This window comes from Camelus bactrianus, chromosome X, assembly GCF_048773025.1.
Source record: "Camelus bactrianus isolate YW-2024 breed Bactrian camel chromosome X, ASM4877302v1, whole genome shotgun sequence".
Taxonomy (NCBI): domain Eukaryota; kingdom Metazoa; phylum Chordata; class Mammalia; order Artiodactyla; family Camelidae; genus Camelus; species Camelus bactrianus.
Genome location: NC_133575.1, coordinates 18,763,122 through 18,782,911, shown reverse-complemented (window position 1 = coordinate 18,782,911; position 19,790 = coordinate 18,763,122). Strand labels below are relative to the sequence as shown.

Genomic DNA, 19,790 nt, shown 5'->3' with positions numbered 1-19,790 from the left:
TGACAGTCTAGTATTATAAAACATAAATGTCAGACTTGTCCACTACATTTCATCTGTAGAATGGGCCTATTCTCCCTTAACATGCTGATTCCGTTAGTCATTCATTTAAGAAGCACATGTTACCTACCGGTCAAGAGAGAAAAATGAACAATGACAACAGCAGCCGACCTTTACCTATCACTTACTAAGAGCCAGGAATCAGTCTTAGTGCTTTATGCCTAATTCATTTCATCTTCCAAACACATGAGCTAAGCTTCCATTTTATAGATGAGGAGACTGATGCAGAGAGACGTTAACTGACTTTGCCCCCAGCCACACAGCTGATTCCAGATGGACTGCTCTCTGTACTCTGGCTCCTATGCTTACAAAACCCATGGTCTGGTAGGAAAAAAACTAATAGCCATCCCTCTCGGCTCTGAGACTTACCTGCAAATCTACTAAGGGCATGTTCTGTTTTCATTCAAAGCTCTACTGATAATGTTGGTCTGGACACAGTCACTGAGCCTCACCACAGAGTAATAGAGGGGCCCCTGTCATTTGGCAATAACAAACTAATAAAGCCTTTCTAGGGTACAGTTCAGTACTAGAGATTCCCCCCCAATTCTATTTGCATTCAGTTCACATTGGTCTGATTGGACTGAAAGGATACCATGAGAAATTTTGTCAGGTTCTTCGAGAAAATCAGATTATATGATCTTGTTTGCTAAAAACTTACCAAAGGCAGAAAAATGAAATTGGCCCATCTTGTTTCTTTGTTGGTTTTAGAAGTAATCGCTAATTGTGGTGATGCTGAAAGGTAAGTTCTGTCATACACTACTGGCAGGCACATAGAAGAAGTATGTTTTAAGAGTTCACATCCTTGATCCTAGAAATTCCACTTTTGACAATTTATCCTAAGGACATAATCAGAGATGCAGACCAAGATTCATGTAGATGTTTATTACAACACTACTTATCACTGTAAAACACTAGAAGTAACACAAATGTGCTAAAGTAGGAATAAGGATAAATAAATTATGCAACATCTACTTGCTGAAATCGTAAAAGATCCAGTTTCTAAAAATATCTGATTACAAGGAAATGCTTATGATAGGTTAAATATAAATAGCCAGATACTCCACAAAAATGAACTATAATCTAAGTCATGTTTTTCAAAAATAGTATTCTTGTGAATATCATATAGCAAAAGATGGAAAGAAACATATAAAAAATAATTGTTAGACTATGAAGTTTTAGTTGCTTTTTTTCCTGTATTTCCTAAGTATACTATAATGAACATGTATTAATTTTACAATCAGAAAAAAACACAATAAAAACTATTAAGATAAGAAACTGCTGATATTTAACTGCTTTGACTTTCAAAACCAGTGTTTTCAAGTGGTTCAATCCAACATTAAGCCTAAAAGGAAAAACAAAATTAACAAGACTCCCTGTTCCTGGTGAACCAATACCAATCCTTAGTGACTGTGATAATATATGGAAAAACAATTGCTTAGTAATTTTTTCTAGAATTGTGTTCTTAAAAAGCTAGAATTTTCTGGAGTTCACCTTTCAGGAAACAGAATCAATGCTGCTGTTTTTGGTCTTCTAGAATGAAAACCTCAAGAAAATCCTGACATGGTTGTATGTAATTTGCATCCCAAATTACAAGAGTTATGACTTGATGGCCTTATTCCTACTCTGAAAAAAGCAACAGAAGGTTTTCCACCTTTTATTGTTTGAGGTGCTGAAGAGTCCCACCTTCAGGCCCAGGGCAATGTCCAAGTACTGCTTATACCACGTTCACTAGAGAGTTGAGAGCATGCGAAACATTGACTGATCTCTGATTCTTGACTTACTCTCTACAATCCCCATTTTATTGTACCAAAAAGATTCGAAGATCAATCTGTTCCAGGAAGGGGAGGTGGTCTCCAAGTCTGGCAGATGCCAGAACACCTATTGTCCAGGATTCCCCAGAGATTACCAATAGCCATTTCATAATCAAATTATTCTTCATCGAGTGTGTATCAAGGGTGAGGTGCTAGGAATTACAAGCACCTTCAGCACTCTGGGCTGAGATGTAATCCTACTGGCTGGGAGATGGACTTCATAAAGGAACACAAATTTTGAAATATGTTTTCATTATCTTGAGCTTTAATTTATACTTCATGATTTATCCATAGTTTTTGCTATTATTGTTGAAGGTGAGGAGGTAGCTTTTTATCCAACAAAACTAATCTCCTTCTAGCTCCATTCCCACAGATCAACATGAATTAATCACAGGAAGATTTCAAGTTCTGTTGCTCTCTCGCAAAAAAAATTTTATTGAGTGACAATTATGTGCTGAGCTAGAATCAGAAACCTCTCTGCCCTCTCTGGTCAGAGAAGAGGGTGAGGAGAGGTGTAACTGAGAATTCAAAATAAAGAAAAGAAAAGGTTTAATGGTTGTACAAATGGAAGATTCTTCACTCACCAAAAAGAAAAACTTCATTAACCTCATGAATTTAGAACTCTAGCTAGAAAAGAAGGCCCCCAAGGATGTGACATCATAAGGTTGCTCTGGAACTTCACTCCTATAAAAACAGCATCCCATACCTCTCTGGGCAAATTCTAGCAATGACCAAAGAATCCATGGAACCAAGAGTAGGAATTATTCTATGGACCAGGATGGCATTCTCTAACCCCCAGGCAATGTGCATCTTTCCTTCTTTCTTCAAATTTATCTCATTCATAGTGTATAGAATTTGTTTACAGGTCAATGTCTTTCCTTTCCCTCTACGCTCTCAACTCAGACTACATTCAGGGACCCTTGACTCCCCAGGACTCAATACTGCACCTGACACACAGGAAGCCAGATAAATGAACTGAACTTGGTGCATCTACAATTTTAAGAAAGAGCTCTCTGTTGAAGTATAGTAACGACGACCAAAAAAAAAAAAAAAAAAACCTATTAAATCCTTTTCAGCAATCGGACTACCCAGTATTTTACTTACCAAGCATAAGAAGATAAATACTGTTGGTGTCCATGTTTCCTGTTTTCCAGAAGAGTGGCCATATTCATTTTAGCCACTTACAAGTAAAGAGACCTTGGCAATTTACTTAATCCCTTTGAGACTTTTTTCTTCATCTATGAAAAGGGATAAGATCCTCTACCCGCACGGTTGCAGGAGATTAAATGAAATGGAGTAAACGTACTGTATGTGGATAGCAGGCATCCAGCCAGAGACATTTCCCAGCTTCCACTTCATCCAACCAGGCTGTCCTCATCAATCACCTGATCGCTATTTTATGTTTCCAGCAATTCCACAGGTCACACTAAAGCACTTCGGTCTGAATCTAATGAGGACCTGTTTTATTCCCTTCACAGCCTGTTCCCGCCCCACTTCATCAAAGCCTTTCCTAAACCACCCATGCCAGGAGCTGGCAGCCTTGGCTTCTTGGGTTTGATAGGTCTTTCCTTCTGCCTTCCCACATTTACTTCTTACAGCAACCACTTTGAAAAAGCAAACTTTCAGGCTACATGGAAGATGGCAGAGTTCCTGTCTCCAGGAAGTAGACTGCGTAAGACTCAAGCTACAGCAGGACTTAGGGAGTAAGAAAACAGGTTGCCTTGGAAGGAAGCTTTACACTTTTCATCACATGAGCAGTGAGCACCTCAGCTCCATTTTCAGGAAGATAATGACAGGCAGCAGAACGAAAACCCAGAAGCCCATCATCAAACCTGTAAATGGAAAGGCAACGTGAGACTGGACGGCACAACAGCCAACTTCCATGAACCCAGCCAGTGAAGCCCTGGGCCAGCACATACTTCACTTAAATCCCCCCATCTAATTAGTTCCAAGGGAAGATGTTGCGTGATATGATTACGAAAGAACAGGAGCAGAAAAGCTAAGGGTAATGCTTATGCAGAATGAAGAAAGAGCGACAGGGAAAGCAAGCCTCCAAATTCTGCCAAATCTACAATACAAAATTAATTGAAAAACTGGAAACCCTCATTGTGCTGAATATGAAGAAAAAGCAGAGTGATTACAACAGGAGGCAGTGTGCAGTATTGGTAACAGCATGACTTGGTGGCTTCAGCAAATAAAAGGGACACAACAGAGGCCAAAGATAGGAAGTCAAGGCAGAGGATGTGTGCTAATTCTCCCTTTTCCTCACAAGAAACAAATTACAACACAGGTTCACTTCATTACACTGCATGTAAAAGAATAAAGCACTGTTTCCGGGCAACAAACACTTTAGGAGCTTAATATTCACTGTGCAGAATCCTAAAAAGTCAGTGAATGTCTTGGAATTTCACCACACAAACTTGCGTCACCACACTCTTTTGTGTCAGGCTGTTTCATTATCTTCAAGGCTTAGCATAATTGGAGCCTCAGTCTAAAAATAGGCTATTTTTTCCCTTTGCAATCTGATTGGTAAATAAAAGTTAGGGGAGTTTTTAGCCCCTTCATTTGTTTTAAACAACTGCTAGCTTCTGCTCATCAAGCAAAGATTACTGAATACATTTTCTGGATCTATTTGTTTATTCTGCTTACGGCAAACACACTACGACCTTCACCACTGTGACAGGCAGTGAGTGCTACAGAGAAGCTATGCAGACATGCTCCCGAACCATCCCAGTTTCCGCCGTGGTGGACAGCACAGTGCCATGTATGCCACAAAACACATATGACAGAAGGAAGTATTCCTCCTCACCCCCGTCTCTCCACCCTTGCTTCATCACCCAATCCTCTTCCTGAAGAATTCTATTCTTAGGGCCTCATTAATTATGACCAACCAAATTAATTCCCTTATGGCTGGTGTCAAAAGACTGAGGAGGTAAAAAGAGAATCAACACTCTTGGAAAACCTATAAACTGGCTGTAAATATTAACCAAGCCAGAATGAAACAGGTGAACCAGTCACATCTTATCAAACAAAAATGGCTCCTAGCACGGCAAAGATAATAGTACTATTTTCTCCCATTCCACAGGCCTGCGGCATAGACACCCTCTCATAAAACACAGGCAAGGTATGCTGGGGGCAGTTAAGAATGCTTGGATGGCCTGATTTGAATCGTGGCTCTGTGATTGACCAGCCCCGTGATCTTGGGCAAGTTACTGACGATCTCCGTACTTCAGTTCTCCCAGCTTATAAAACGGAGATCATGGCAGATAACCTCATGATTACCTGTCTCATAACCAGGCAAATTCAGACCTAACTTGACTGAGGCTTGGCTCCCATCCTCCACCCAGCCGCCATTCACAGGACCAGGTAAAAGCCTGAATCCAGATGCTGGATGAGGAGCAGCGGAGATGTTAGGAAATAACTAGCTCATGACCATTTCGATTTTCAGTACGTTTCTATACATCTAATAAATGAAAACATTTTCTCCTCCATGCCACCCTACACACACAGAGGAACTAAAAAACAAACTGAAAAACACTATTTTTCATAAACTTCATAATAACATGACTCCTACACTTTACACAACTGGAAAAAACATTTTTTAAAATTCAGCTTATATGTTGCAGTAGGGCTTTACTCTCAGTATACAGTGCTTAGAACAGTGTCTAGCAAGCATTAAAGGCTTAATATATATGTTAATTATAATATATAATAATTAACATATATATTAATATATATTATTATTACCCCTAATTGAATGGTATATCTAATTTTTACTATTCATACACGGAGAAGAAAGTGAGACAGGATCTGTTTAGAAGTACATAGTAACTGCTACCCAACTTAAGTCAAGGGCCAGCCACATGAGCCACAATGAACTGAGTAGGGGAGGGGAGAACCAATATACTCGGTGAACTCATGAACATCAAACCCTTAGGAGCAAACGGCTGTAAGTATAAGCTGAGGTCATTAAGTTAAAGCGTTAGGAAGGCCGGGCTACATCACTCAGGGAAAGTGAGTTCTGAGAAAGCCTGAAAGAGATCACAGAAATCCGTGCTGTAGGTGGACAAAGGGACAAAAAGCCAAAGAAACAACAAAGTAAAAACAGAAAACGGAAAATAATTTGGCAAATAGCCTACAAATGGGCCGTAACAGAGTAGACTTTTAAGTATTCAAGTGAGAGGAAAACGTAGCGGGAGTGAGAGAGGCTCTGAAGAGAGTGCAGACATGACCGCTAAGGGGCTGAGTTTCTGGCTAATGTTTACTGAGTGCTTATTATGTCTCGAATTCGGAATCAAAGCATTAACACACTCTCATTTACCTCGCTGGGTAGTTACCATCCTTAAAAACTAGAAAGCTGAGGATGAGATCGGTTAAATAAGCAGCAGGTCACCAGCCCAGGGAGCAGCAGAGCCACGCCCGGGCCACCCCCAGGAGCGCCGGGCCCCCAGGACCGGATTCCAGGTCTGCCACTTAGTTGAGGCGTTGCACAAGTTACTTCTCTGGGCCTCCAATCCCTCATCTATCAATTGGGGAGAATTACAATGTCCACCGACAGCAGTTCTGGTCACCATCAGTGCACTAAGACAGCACCAGCTGAAGTCAATCATCACCTCCGTGTTCTGAAATTTGATGGAAAATTTTCAAAACTATCACCAGTGCCTCTTTCCGATGGTCACCCAGCACCTCCCTGAAACACGCATCACTGGCTTTCACGACTCCTCCTGCTCCTACTTCTCTCCCCCTCTGGTGCCCTCTTCTACAGCTGACTTTTTTTTCCCCTACTGAATTCTTGAGTTTTATTTTTACATTGTGTGTATATATATATATATGTTTTTATTGAAGTATAGCCAGTTTCTAATGTTGTGTCAACTTCTGGTGTACAGCACAATACTTCAGTCATACATAAACATACATATATTCTTAGTAAGTCCCTCCTCCACCTCCTTGCCATTCCACACCAGGACCTGCAAGACTGGGCCCTCCGCCCACTTCCCTTTCTACTTCCTCTCTCCTCTCCCAAAGTAATCTCATCCACGTCATGGCTTAATGACCTCAATTCACCAATAACTCCCCAATTCATATCATGCCACCTCAAAATGAACATGTCCAATATCAGACTGCTCATCCTTCCCTCCCCTGGCCCCAAATGCTGACATCTTCCAATGCTCCTCACCTCAGTGAGAGGCAGGCCGCCCATCTACCTGCACAAGTCAGCCAGCCAGGAGTCGTCCTTGATATTTTCCCCACCCTAAGCCCTACATCCAACCTGCCACCAGATTTACTGATTCTTCTTCTCTTACATCTCCATCACGTCTCTATTCTTCTCCCTCCCCTGACAGCCACCACACTAGCCAAGCTACCAACACCGCAAGCCTGGAATACCTTAGGTAAGAGCCTACTAACTAATGTCCCTCATCTACTGCGACCCTTCCAATTCACTCAGCCAGAGTGATCTTCTCAAAATGCAGATGGGAGCCAATCCCTCAAGCTTTCAAAGAACCTACTTATGTCCACCCCTTGCTCGATATGGCCAGCAAGGCCGGCATGCTGTGACCCCTGGCCTTGTCTCCAGCCTCACTTCCCATCACTCCCCAGTTCCTCTCCACACCCCGGCTACAGCAGCCTCCCCTCACTTCCTTGACCATGTACGTAACGCTTCGGCCCGCCACAGGACCTCTGCACGTGGCATCCCTCCCCCTGGAATGATGATCCCTGTAAGCCTTTAGCTACTAAACTCCAGCACACACTTTTCAGATGTCAGCTCAAGTGTCACATGCTCAGAAAAGCTCTGATCCTTCAGAGGGCCTTTGTTAGCAGCACTCAGAAATTCCCAGTCCTTTTCTTGGCACTGATTTGCTCTTGGATTGGCATGATTATTCATCTGACAATTTGCTTAGTGGCTCTCCCCTACCACAATGAAAACCCCATGATGACAAGGACGTTGAACACTTCAATTTACCACTGGATCCTGAACACACCAGCACCAGGCCTAACACCTTGTAGGGGCTTCGCACTTTCTTCTGCATTGTGATGAGAAATGTGTACAGGCTTTCCCACGTGAAGATGCTTTGTGACTGGAACACGCGGCAGTATCTATCTATCATCATCTAGCCTCTCTGACCAATGAGAACAGAGTCTCAGAGGGACTTGCTTGCTCAAAACCAAACACAGCAAACACGCAAGTGGGTGAGTATGGCCCCCCGTGTCTCCAGTCTGGGCTTTCTCCAGCACATACTCAGGCTTTTCCATGTGGCGTCTGCACCCAGAGCAGATCCTTTCTCTTGTTTACTACTAAGGAATCACGAGTTTGGCCTCACAAGCTCAAGTTCTAGTCTTACTGGAGTCGTTACCTAAGGCTTTCGTCTCAAGCTTACAGGTCACAAGCAAGGTCATTTGTCTCCATTTCCCTCCACAGTACACACACTCAGCAAATATTACTCAAAGAATTTCTGGCTATGAGGCAAGAATGAGTAAATGAATTAAATATATTCACCCGCTCGAAGCCAATCTTCTGAAAACAAAGTTATTTTTTTCTGCCCTGTCAGGACACCATTAAAGAAGAAACACTGATTTTTCCTGTAATTCAGTTATCAGCTGTCCACTGCATCATGCCATGCAGTCCAACTTAAATAGAACATACACCCTACCCCGGTGGCCAGCGCACAGGAATATTACATGTGGCCTTAAGAACAATGCACATTATTAATAGCCCGTGAACTTATTCCCTTCCCTAAGGGCCCCTCCTCCCCGCCTGCAGAAGGCACACCACTCTCCTGCACAGGGCTGAAAATATAGTCTGTGGTTAAGTCAGCAGGGGCGAAAAGCCCCTGAAACAAATATAGCCAAATGTCTGACACTCCAAATTATGACAGAAACCTAATATCTTTGCTCCATGCCCATCCCCAGTCCTTAGCCCTCGGGCAAAAAAATCTCAACACTAGTCTCAAAAGAGCCTATCTTTTGATGTAAAACAACAAAGCCAATAAAACCAGGTAATAAAAGTAAATCCAAACCTGAAAAGAACAATTCCAAACACCACACATAAATCATTTCTGGAAATCACTCATGCTCTGCTGCTCTTTAAAAAACCCAGAGAGTCGCTTCAGTTACATTCTATTTCATTTCACTTTTTAAAAGAGGAAGGGAATTTCAAAGAAAAATTTATTTTTAATTTTGAGACCCTGATACATTCAAGTTTAAAAGGGACATCAGCTAATTCACCCACAAAAATTAGTAATAAAAAGGAAACAAGGACAGCTGTCCAACCCAACACTGGCACCAAATTTCAAAGTAGGTACAAAATCTCTAAGACGATGACTACAGGGCTCAGGAATTTCTGGCTTAAAATCAAACAGCTTCTTAACACATACACACATACATAATGTCATCCTCCCTGCCTTCCAAAACTCCCACAACTTACTGAACTCAGCTCACTGTAATTTCACACAGTATTTACGATACAGCAAATTGACACAGGCTCACGTTGCCTACTGAAATGATGAAACACAATCAGAAGGCACTAATTCTATTAGCCTGCCCTCAGTTAACCAGTCCTGAGCCAGAATCAACCCAACCAACATGTTTTGTTTTTAAATTGGAGGTGGCTGTGTCTCTAAAGAGCCTGGCTGTACTGTTGGGAAGAGTCCACTCAAGCCACCAGACGGCATGGGCTGCCGATTCTTCCAATTAGCAAGATGTGTACCCGGCACGGCTAAACTAAGAGGACGGTGTAGTGACATCTTGTACACCATCAGATTCAAATGCTGGAGCAGCTGATCCTTTTGAGGGGTGGGAAAATCTCCAAGGTTGTCAAGTGCAACCACATCACCCTTAACCTACTACCTGGGCAGATGAGTAAAGGGAAAGTTGGAAAAAGATCAGTATTTTGGTTCGCAGTGATCCCTTCTCTGCAATCCTTCTGTATCTGCAATTTGAGAAGCGGGGGCGGGGGATGAGGGAAAAAAAGTAAAGTTATATGATATTTTCCTTTTTCCTTAACAGTAGTATTATCCAGGAAATTACCTAGACAGACTGACTGTGGAACCAAACAATTAAACCTTACAGTACCAGTTTGTATGCCACTGGTGAACAGTAGCTAATAACTTCACACTTTTCTTTTTGTGTCTTAACGAGGAGGGAATGGCGCTTTTGAAATCATTACTGCTCTGTCATCTTGGTTCACTGCCAAAGCAAGGAGCTTTAGAACACCTGTCAAATAACATGCGGCTTGTGAAAAAGAAACATACACCGAAACAGGTTTATAGAAAATGTTCACATATGTAGAAAGAGGAATGAGTTTGGGTTAACAAAGTCACTCACTCTGATGAGGGGTGGGGAAGAAAGAAAGAGATTTCCAGGACTCAGTTTCTGTGACTCACGTCAGAGTAATGAAACTCCATCTGTCTGAGCGGAGACCAGTGGCGCTGACACAAGGTGAGTCTGGTAGTGTTTATCTTCCCATCCTTAGCCATAGTCCCAGGGGTTTCAGTAATTAAATGGGCAAAATGTTGAAGCAAAAATACATCCCTGACTTCTCAAATGAGAGTGCCCAGTAAAAATGTATAAAGTATCCTTTTTCTTGTTCTGAGTATCCAGGCCATTCTTGTAAACTCAAAATAGGTTTAAATATCACGAGCCTATGTTAAAAAATCCATCTCCTCCACATCTACCCATCTGTAACTGCAGAAACTACGAGGCCAGTGTGCTCCCAGAGTCACAGCAAACTAGCACCCACTCTGTGGAGGCACAGGGCTGGGTGCTGGGGAGGGGGGGGGACACCAAAACGTATACATAGTGATCCCTGACAAACTGCACCAAGTGGAGACTGGGGAACACGGAAACAATTTGAGGCTGTAGGCTTTTCTTTTGTTTTGCTATTTGGTCAATTAATAGAAAACTTTAAAGCAGTCATACTACTTTTTGCAGACCCACTCGGAAATCTAATAGTAAAACATTCAATGTGTGGGTTTTTAAAAGGCCCTAATGTAAAGTGAGAATAAGGAAATTCCACCTTCCTTAACTAAACAGACCCTGGCACTTTTAAGGTTAGTACTGAGGAGATTCTGAAGATGGGGGAGGCCAGCCCACAAAGCCCCAGGACCACCTGTCACTGCGCTAACATAACACCCAATGGTACGATGTGTGAGGAGGCGGGGTGTGGGGCACTCCTTACCAAAGACTTGCTCACAGATCACAGCCCATTTCAAGGGTAGGACCTGACCTCGTCTCCCTCTTCCTCTACCTCTAACATCACCACCTGGGTCCTCCTAAACTGGTACCTATTGATATTCAAAACCCAAAGAGCACACAGAAGCACATGCCCAGGCATCTGGGAGGTCCTAGTTTCCAACCATTGAGAGAAGGATAAGGATGTTCTGAATTCGTTTTCAAAAGTCTATAAAGTTTTAGCTATTTTGAAAGAATTCCTATGTGTTTTCAGGTATATAAATTCAAACCAGGCCTAAATGTAACCCACTTATTTGTCTCTATAAATGCAATACTGTGTTCATACAGCATACATTATTCTATATATACGAAATTTTTTGTCATTGCATTTCTCTCAAATTGTTGAATGTCTAAGTTACCATAATCTGGACTGGCCTTCCGTGGGGTATTTCCAAATTCAGTGCTTCCGCTTCTTACCTTTATATTTACCAATGTGACTTTCACCAATTTCAGAAGGGACACAAATGGACAAGCACATATAGACGTTAATTACTAAAAGTTCATCAATATAGATTATTTACTCTGCAGTGAAGCTGCCACTTACTTGAATGAAAACAGGTATTTCTGCAGAAAGTCAAAGGTATGTGAAAAGAACCTAGGCTCTAAAATAACTATTAATTTGTGCTATGAAGAATTTTAACTCATTCCATCTGAATTACTACCAAATCTCAATTAGTAGATGTGAATTAATAAAGCTGAATGGTATGAAGAACTGCAGAGAATTTAGAACCCAAACACCCCCGAAATACAACAATAAAAAGGGAATAAAAAGTTTCTCTGGCCTAGAATTTTGTAATATAAACAACTTCAAAAGTGGTAAGTAATCTGTAATCACTGAAAAAGGATATTGCTTTTTTTAACGTAAAACATATTTGGCCAAAATACATTAAATCTTCATTTCACCCTTAAGAGAAATTATCTTCTTATATTAAAAAAAATAAAAATGTTAGTAGGTCGGCTGAAGTTAAAAGTAATCTTACTGGCGGCTATTAAAATTCTGGAGATGGAATCAGAACTCTTCCCTCCTACCACCCATACAGTTTCCATGGGTCTGGTCTGGTAAGAAAATTCTCCATACTGCCATGTTTTAGGTGACAAAAGCATACATTTTTAAGACTAAAGTGTCCCTGCCATCTACAGAAGAGGGCACAAATGAAATGTAAGAACCAGCAGTCCTTCAGCATTTTTGCATCATGAGCCCCTTTGAGAATCTCTTAAATGCTATGTGCCCTTTCCCCCCAAGAGTACACATATGCGCAGACACACGAAATGTCACCTACAACTTGAGAGGAGTCACAGACATTCCCTTTGCTTCTGTGAGTTCTCATGTGACAATCTAAATGAGTAAAACTTCAAAATCTTTGTTTTTTAGATGTCCAAAAGATTGTTTTCCTTCCTTCTCACCGCCTTTAGTGTACTTGCCTCTGTATTCACCTACTATGACTGATGCTGTTAGATATGAGAGTGACTTTTCTATTATATGTGACTCTCTTTTAGACCAGAGGTCCACAAACTTTTTCTGTAAAGGGCCAGGAAGTACATATTAGGCTTTGCAGGCCATTCAGTCTCTCTGGCCACTCATCAACTCTGCCATTGTAACGAAGCACAATTGCAGCCATAAACAAGTGGGGGTGGCTGTGTCCCAGTAAAATTTTATTTACAAAAACAGGCAGTGGACAGGAGTTAGCCCTTGGGTCATAGGTTGTCAACCCCTAGAATAGAGGAATGGGTTCAACAACTCCACAGGAAGCAAACAGACAAACACAGATTCCTAACTTATACCACCCCTAAAAATAATTTCCTTAAGGATTTAAGACCTAAATAAGCAAAGCCAATGTTTGCAACTTTTAGAAGAAAGTAAGAGAGAATGTCTGTCATTGGAGGAGGGAAAAGTTTCTTAAGGAAACAAAAAAACAGTGTACAGGGGCAAAAAACAAATATTTGACATTAAAATAAAAAACTTCTGCACAAGGAAAGACCACAAATAAAATTAATTAAAAGATAAACACAAACTCAAAAGATATTTGCAGACACTGCTTTGGGAAAGATCCCCGGTGTTCTCCTTACTTGATGCAAATAATTATAAATCCTTCTTTTGCTCAAAAATATATACACAAATTTGCAACAAAAAATGACCAAAAAAGAGCTAGCCTTTGAATACCTAAGAAGAAGTACTAACAGACATACAACCCAATGAAACAGGACATATACGCATACGGGCAAATCACACTGAAAAAAAACTGAAGAGTTAAAACACAGGAAAGGATGCTTACCTTAATCAACACTTGGGGAAATGCAAATTAAAATCACAATGGGATACCATTTCAAACTCCTAGGACTGGCAGAAATTTTAAATTCTGCTAATAACAAATGCTGACAAAGACATGGAACACTAAGGATTATGCAAGAAGCATGTTTACAAGTATGTAACAGGTCTAAAATCTCTCAATGGAAAAATAAACAACAAATTCAAAGAGGCAAATTGTATAACAAAATCATTTCCAACTATTTTTAAATTAACCTCTGATTCTGTGACTGAGGGAGTCATGTATCGTAGCCCCATGGCCATAGATATAAATTTAGTTACCTGAAAGAATTAGCTTGCCATAAATTAAATGATTGTGCCTATCAATAAAATGTCCTATACCACTTGTGGGTGTGCAAATTCCACTCTGAGTAACTCTCTAGAGAAACTCTTGCACACATGGCACTGGGTACTGCAGCACCATTTATAGTAGCAAAAAAACAAAACAAATGAAAATCTGGAAACCTAAAAACATGGACAATGGGAGAATAAAAAATATCTTGTGCTGTATTTACTCACTGAAATATTACATAATAGGTAACATGAATAAATGAAGTCTAAAAATGGATATACTTAAATGGATATACTTAAAAAGTGGTATACAGACAGAGTAGGGGTTTTCCCCTACATTTTTTTTTCTGGCACACTGCACACAAAAAAAGTGGAGACCACAATGCATAAATGGTACAAAATTTTAAGGCTCCACAGGTATAGGTACACATATTTGTTGTATAAGCAAAAAACCTTGGGCAAAAAGGACAAAACCAACCTTGAGAAAGCAGTTTCCTCTGAGGAAGAGAAAGAAATGAGAACGGGTGGGAAGGAAAGGGTCTTTAGTTGTCTCTACAATATTTTGTGCATTTAATTTTTTAAAATCACACTTTTTAAAGAAAAAAATTGAAAAAGTGAAATTTGTCCTTATTTCCGGATAAAGGTGAAAGTCTCCTTTAGCGCTTAATTCTGCATATTCATTCATTCTCTTTTGCCACTGACATCAACAAAGGGGAAAGCTCTCCGTCCCAGGGCCACTCTGAAGGGCTCCTGACAGCTGCTAGCACATCGCCAAGACTCCCAGGAAAGCTTGCCCAGATTGCAATGTTTTCATGCAATGATTTGGATAAATTTTCTAAATGCACAAATTTCAGTTCCAAACACAACTGAAAGCTAGGCAGTCTACAACAGGTTGGCAAGCAGGCTGGCAAAGACTCATTTCAACCTACTGGGTAAGAAAATGAAAACGCATGGGCTCTACACCCAAACATTAGAGCATACATTCACTTTAAAACGCAATCAGAAATCCAGACCAAAAATTGTTTTCTCAAGGGCACAGAAATAACAGAGTGCAGAAATAAAACAATACCAACGTCAATAAGTACTAATTATTCCATAAAGACAAATATTACCATTATACTAAGGATTATGCAATGAGTATGCTTCTAAGTATAGAGTAAGTCTAAAATCCCTCAAAAACAACCCCAACAAATTCAAAGAGGCAAAATTACATATCAAAATAATTTCAATTCTCTTTAGATTAGCCTGATACTGTGACCAAGGGAGTCATGTATTGTAGCCCCATGGCCAGGAGTGTGAATTTAGCTATTTGATAGAAGAATTAGCTTGCTACGGTATGTTAGATGATTGTTCTTATCAATAAAACTTATTATTCAAGAATCACCATTATTTAAACACTAAACAGATTAGACAATTGCAATCTTTTGGTCCAGAGGTAGTCTTTCTTTAATAGTTTCAAAATTAATAAAAGTCAGAAATTTGGACAGATTTGTGTCACTAAATGGCCTTCACTATTGTTCATAGAATAAAACCCTTAATTGATTAATGAACTCAGGGTGTCTATCGCCATCTAGTGAACGATTACTTCCATTACCACACCAATCGCTTGACAACCGAGTCTGTTTTCTCTGTAGTTTAACATATATGTTCACTTAGTGCTATCAGCTCGCCCAGTACCTTTTTATGTCTCTCTACACATACATTGAGAACAAACACAAATGGAGATGGTTATTTATACAAATTCACTTCTCAGTATCTGTCAACTAAGTTCACATATTACTTCTCTGGAAACACTGAGTTCATTATTTTTAAATAACTTGCACACTATGAGGTCCTTCATACAATTTCTTAACCATTAACTAATTCCTCTACCACCGAGCAATTAAAAATCATTGAACAGTTTAAGTGTGAAAGATCACACCTGGGAAAAGACAATATTGATGTCCATTTGACACAACTATTAGCATTTTTATTATAAACCTGTTTTTAAAAGTACAATTAGTAATTACTCTGAGTACTCTAGCAGCCATAATACATTTGATTACAGAAATTATTAGGTCACCAGAGCCAAACCTGCATGATTCCAAGAAACTGAGCACAGACAAAATAGGCTTAAAAATAAAAAGGGAGGGGGGCTTAAAGCGTTCCCGGACTGTGTATTAATCCATATTCAAATGTAAAATTTTAGACTCTTTTTAGATGACATGCTACCAGGTTTCCTTCTCATTAATTTCCACTTGAACCTTAATCTAATTTCTCCTACAAGGACTTTAAAAGCAAACAACTTCTAGGATTTTCAGGTTATATTACTTTGTCTACTCTATCTTAATACAAAACAGACAAGTTTGAAGTTACAAAGGTATTTCAAAATCTCAGCACGCTCTCATTTTACACTTTGCTCCTACCTCTTTAATAATCAAGAGATGCCTGAGTTCACAGACCTAACAGTATATATGGAAAATGCTAGTAAACCAAAAGTCAGATTATCATATAAAATACTTCCATCTGCCAGTGCTAATAATTATCACCAATATGTTAACAATCATTTTTATTATAGGAAATAATTTCTGTACATGGCTTTGAATCCTCTTCTAGAAAAAGATTTCCAGGAAGCAACTGAGTAATTATTATTTCTCATTAACCTCACATTACTTTAAAGGCCCATTTCCCACAGTTGTTATACATGTTTTTTTTTATTTGTAGGAAGCAGCAAAGGCGTAAGAGACAAGGGGAAAGTAGAAGCCAAGAAATTAAATCACATATGATTATTCCTAGACTTGTATGAAATTCTTTTTTAGTGGAGAGTAGGGTTTTTAAAAATAGTTTAAGATCTGTTATTGTTATATTTTATGTAACTAAAAAAAGTGAGTTTAAATTTCCTATTAAAAATCCAGCTAAACAAAAATATTGCCCTTCAAGTACAATGGATTAGAAGAGTAGGGGAGATCTTTGGACAAATTTGGGGCTTATCATTATCAACAGTGCCCTTTTAAGCTTGTGGATTTCTGAGCCAATGCAGAAAATGTAACAACAGGGATTTCCCAACAGCAAGAGGCACTCTCCAAGGGAGTAAATTGTCAACTATTGCCTCTCCTGAGAAACTTAAGAGTAACCTTGATCCAATCTCAATAGTCAACCCATGTATTATCACCCAGTTGGGGCATAGTGAGTGCATTTCCTAATACAAAAATAAGACGGTATTCTATCAGAAGCCACTGGATACATTCACAGAAATAAAATTTAAATATTTTTAAGGTAAACTTAGCCTAAGAAACTGAAAACATCCTTCCCTCATTTCAGGGAGCCCCTAAAACACTTCTATCTTCTCAGGTAAAAAGAGCCTATGTCTTCACATGAGTATCGAGAAAGACTTCCAGGAATAAGAGGTAGAACAGAAAGCAGAGGCAGTCAGGAGAGAGCCTGAGATAGAGCTGACAACCCTCATGTAGCAAAGGCCTTACAAGCAGGAAGGCCTGGGTTCCCATTCAAAAAAGTCACTTGTTATACTTCACCTCTTTGAGTCTATTAGCCTCCTCACCTGCAAAATGGGAACACTATTAACCTCTATCAACTGATTCTTGTGGGGTTTTAATGAAATGACATATCTGAAAGCTTCCCACATTAACACTGGTCTCCCTCCATACATGTTTTGCCTTCCCCCACTGGGCCGTGAGCCGAGTCTGTGAGATCGGGCTACCAACAGAACAGCTCTGAACATCCTGTTTGTTTCATGCCAGCTAGATCTGCACTGTCCAATACGGTAGCTACATGTGGATATTTGAAGTTAAACTTATTTTAATTATAATTAAGTAAAACTCAAAACCCACTTCCTCAGTTGGTCAACACTAGCCAGTGATCAAGTGCTCACCGGCCACTTGTGACCAGTGGCCACTGCATTGGATAATGCAGATGGAGAACGTTTTCATCATCTCAAAGTTCTATTAGACAGTCCTTGTTTAGACTCCAAAGCAGAGGTTAGCAAACATTTTTTCTGAAAAGGGCCAGATAGTAAATATTTTAGGCTTCGTATTCATGCACATCTCTATCCTGACTACTGAACTCTGCTTTTGTAGCGCAAAAGCAGCTACAGACAATACTTAAACGAATGAGCATGGCTGTGTGCCAATAAAACTTCTTCAATTAAAAAAAAAAAATAGATGGCAGGCTGGATTGGGCCCATGGGCTGTAGTTTGCTGACCTCTACTCTAGAATATTCTGATACCGGCCCCCAACATGAGCATTCTGACCATAACCACTCCTGCCTTAAGACCAAGTTGTCCTAAATCCACTGGCAGAAATCAATAGTTCATTGGAGTTAAGTGGAATTTAATATTTAATGTAACTATTTTTTACAAATTAAGGAAAACCCATGCACGTGGTACTAAAGTAGATGAAGCTTGTAGTGTTTACAAAGGGAAAGGACCTCAAATCCGGCCCATCTTTCTAAAACCAATAACTCTCAATCCATAACTCCAGTCCTGATATATTCCTGAAATTGGGGACTTGTACAGCCAAATGCCTACTTAACATGCCTATAGATCTATTATAAGTCTCAAAGGGAACATATCCAAGATAAAACTCTTAATCCCTCTCCCCCAGATTTCTCCATCTGAATACATGGTTCCACTAGCTAACCAGTTCTAAGACAAAAATGGAGGCATCCTCCTTGATTTCTTCCTTTCCCTCACACTCCACCATCAGCAAAAATACTAGCTCCCTCATGTCACTTAAGTCTCATTCATGTTACCTCCTAAAGCAGCCTTTCCCGAGCAATCAAAACTAGCCAGCCATCTTAACAATCTCTAGCCCACCACCCTGTCTCAACTATCTTCACAGAATTTACTTCTGTCACATTCTCTTACTTTTTGTGTTTGCTTATTCCCTTATTTACAGTCTCTTTTCCCAAACAATCCTCTCCCCACCCCCTACCCTAGGTGGAGTATGAGCCTCAGGACACAGGGGCTTTTCATGTCTTGCTTGATACTCTATCCCCATTGCCTAGAACAATGCCTGCCACATAGTAGATGCTCAATAAATACACACACACACACACACACACACACACACAAAATGGACAAATGAATGAATCCTTACTTAAAAGTCTACCTGTCTCAAATTTGTCCTAAGAAAGGGGTATTTGAAGCTGTATAACTTAGTAACATTTTTTGGCTCTCCCATACCGTAACATGTACAGTTAAAAATACTCTCATTTTTACAGATGGGAATGTTACACCATTTACCTCCCTTCCTTTGTATGTCACCAAAGCAGCCAGTGGTTTGGCGTAAAATCTGCTGTAGGAAAATCCCAGGCAGCCGTACATACTGTTTGCTGTGAGCTTCAAAGCCTTTTGTCGAATGTCATACTGCAGGCCACACAAGGACAAAAGACAAACAAGAGAATTTGCAGACGCTTAGATGTTTTCTAGCTCACCAATAAGAAGTGGAAAACCTCAACAGCCCCGGAAAAAGAACTCTTAACAGTCAACCCATCCTCCCTGACCCATAATTCCCTGACCCATAATTCCCTGACCTCCTAGAAGCAAGTAAACACGGGCTCCACAGCTCCCGGAAATCAGAAGGATCTTGGTCAGATACAGCTTTGCAAATAGAGGGGTATTGTATTTTGAGGCATTCTAGTGTTTTTTTAATGGTTTCCTACCCACAAACTTAAACTAAGCACATGCATTTGCCCACAGCATCATGTTTAAATCACCCCCAGATAATCAAATTTTAAAAGGCAAGACTGTCGCTCAGACGTTGCTCAGTGGAAAGGTCTACCTGAAGAACAAGGTCTGGATTTAAATCTTGCTGTTTCATTAGTTGTTTGACTTGTCTTCTCCGCTCCACCAGTTTCCAGATCTCTCTGGGCAAAATGCCCATTTCTAAGCCTGGGTCTGGCAGCTCAGGAATCTGTTCTTGTTCTCCATCCTGATGAACACACGACAGGAATTTTAGAGAAACCAAGCTTTTGAGAAATGAATTTCAAATATCATATCTTGCAGGAGCTTAACCCCATGATCACATCTTGAAAAGCTACTTTCTTGTCTAAGTAAAGGTCACCAATGCATGAGAGGGTGGCAGAACAAGTCAACACTGCC

General features: G+C 40.1%; 1 protein-coding gene across 6 annotated transcripts in view; it reads right to left on the bottom strand.

The window, feature by feature from the left end:
• The window catches only part of POLA1 (DNA polymerase alpha 1, catalytic subunit), a 293,197-nt gene that overhangs the window by 222,304 nt on the left and 51,103 nt on the right, over nt 1-19,790 (bottom strand). For all 6 annotated transcript variants that reach the window (XR_012504511.1, XM_074358788.1, XM_010961709.3 and 3 more), the window contains 2 exons: nt 19,471-19,620; nt 18,933-19,055 (listed from right to left, as the gene is read on the bottom strand). Coding sequence is in view for 5 of the 6 variants with exons in the window: in XM_074358788.1 (XP_074214889.1) it covers nt 18,933-19,055; nt 19,471-19,620 (273 nt within the window). In the remaining variant the exon portion in view is untranslated. The remainder of the gene's footprint in view (nt 1-18,932; nt 19,056-19,470; nt 19,621-19,790) is intronic.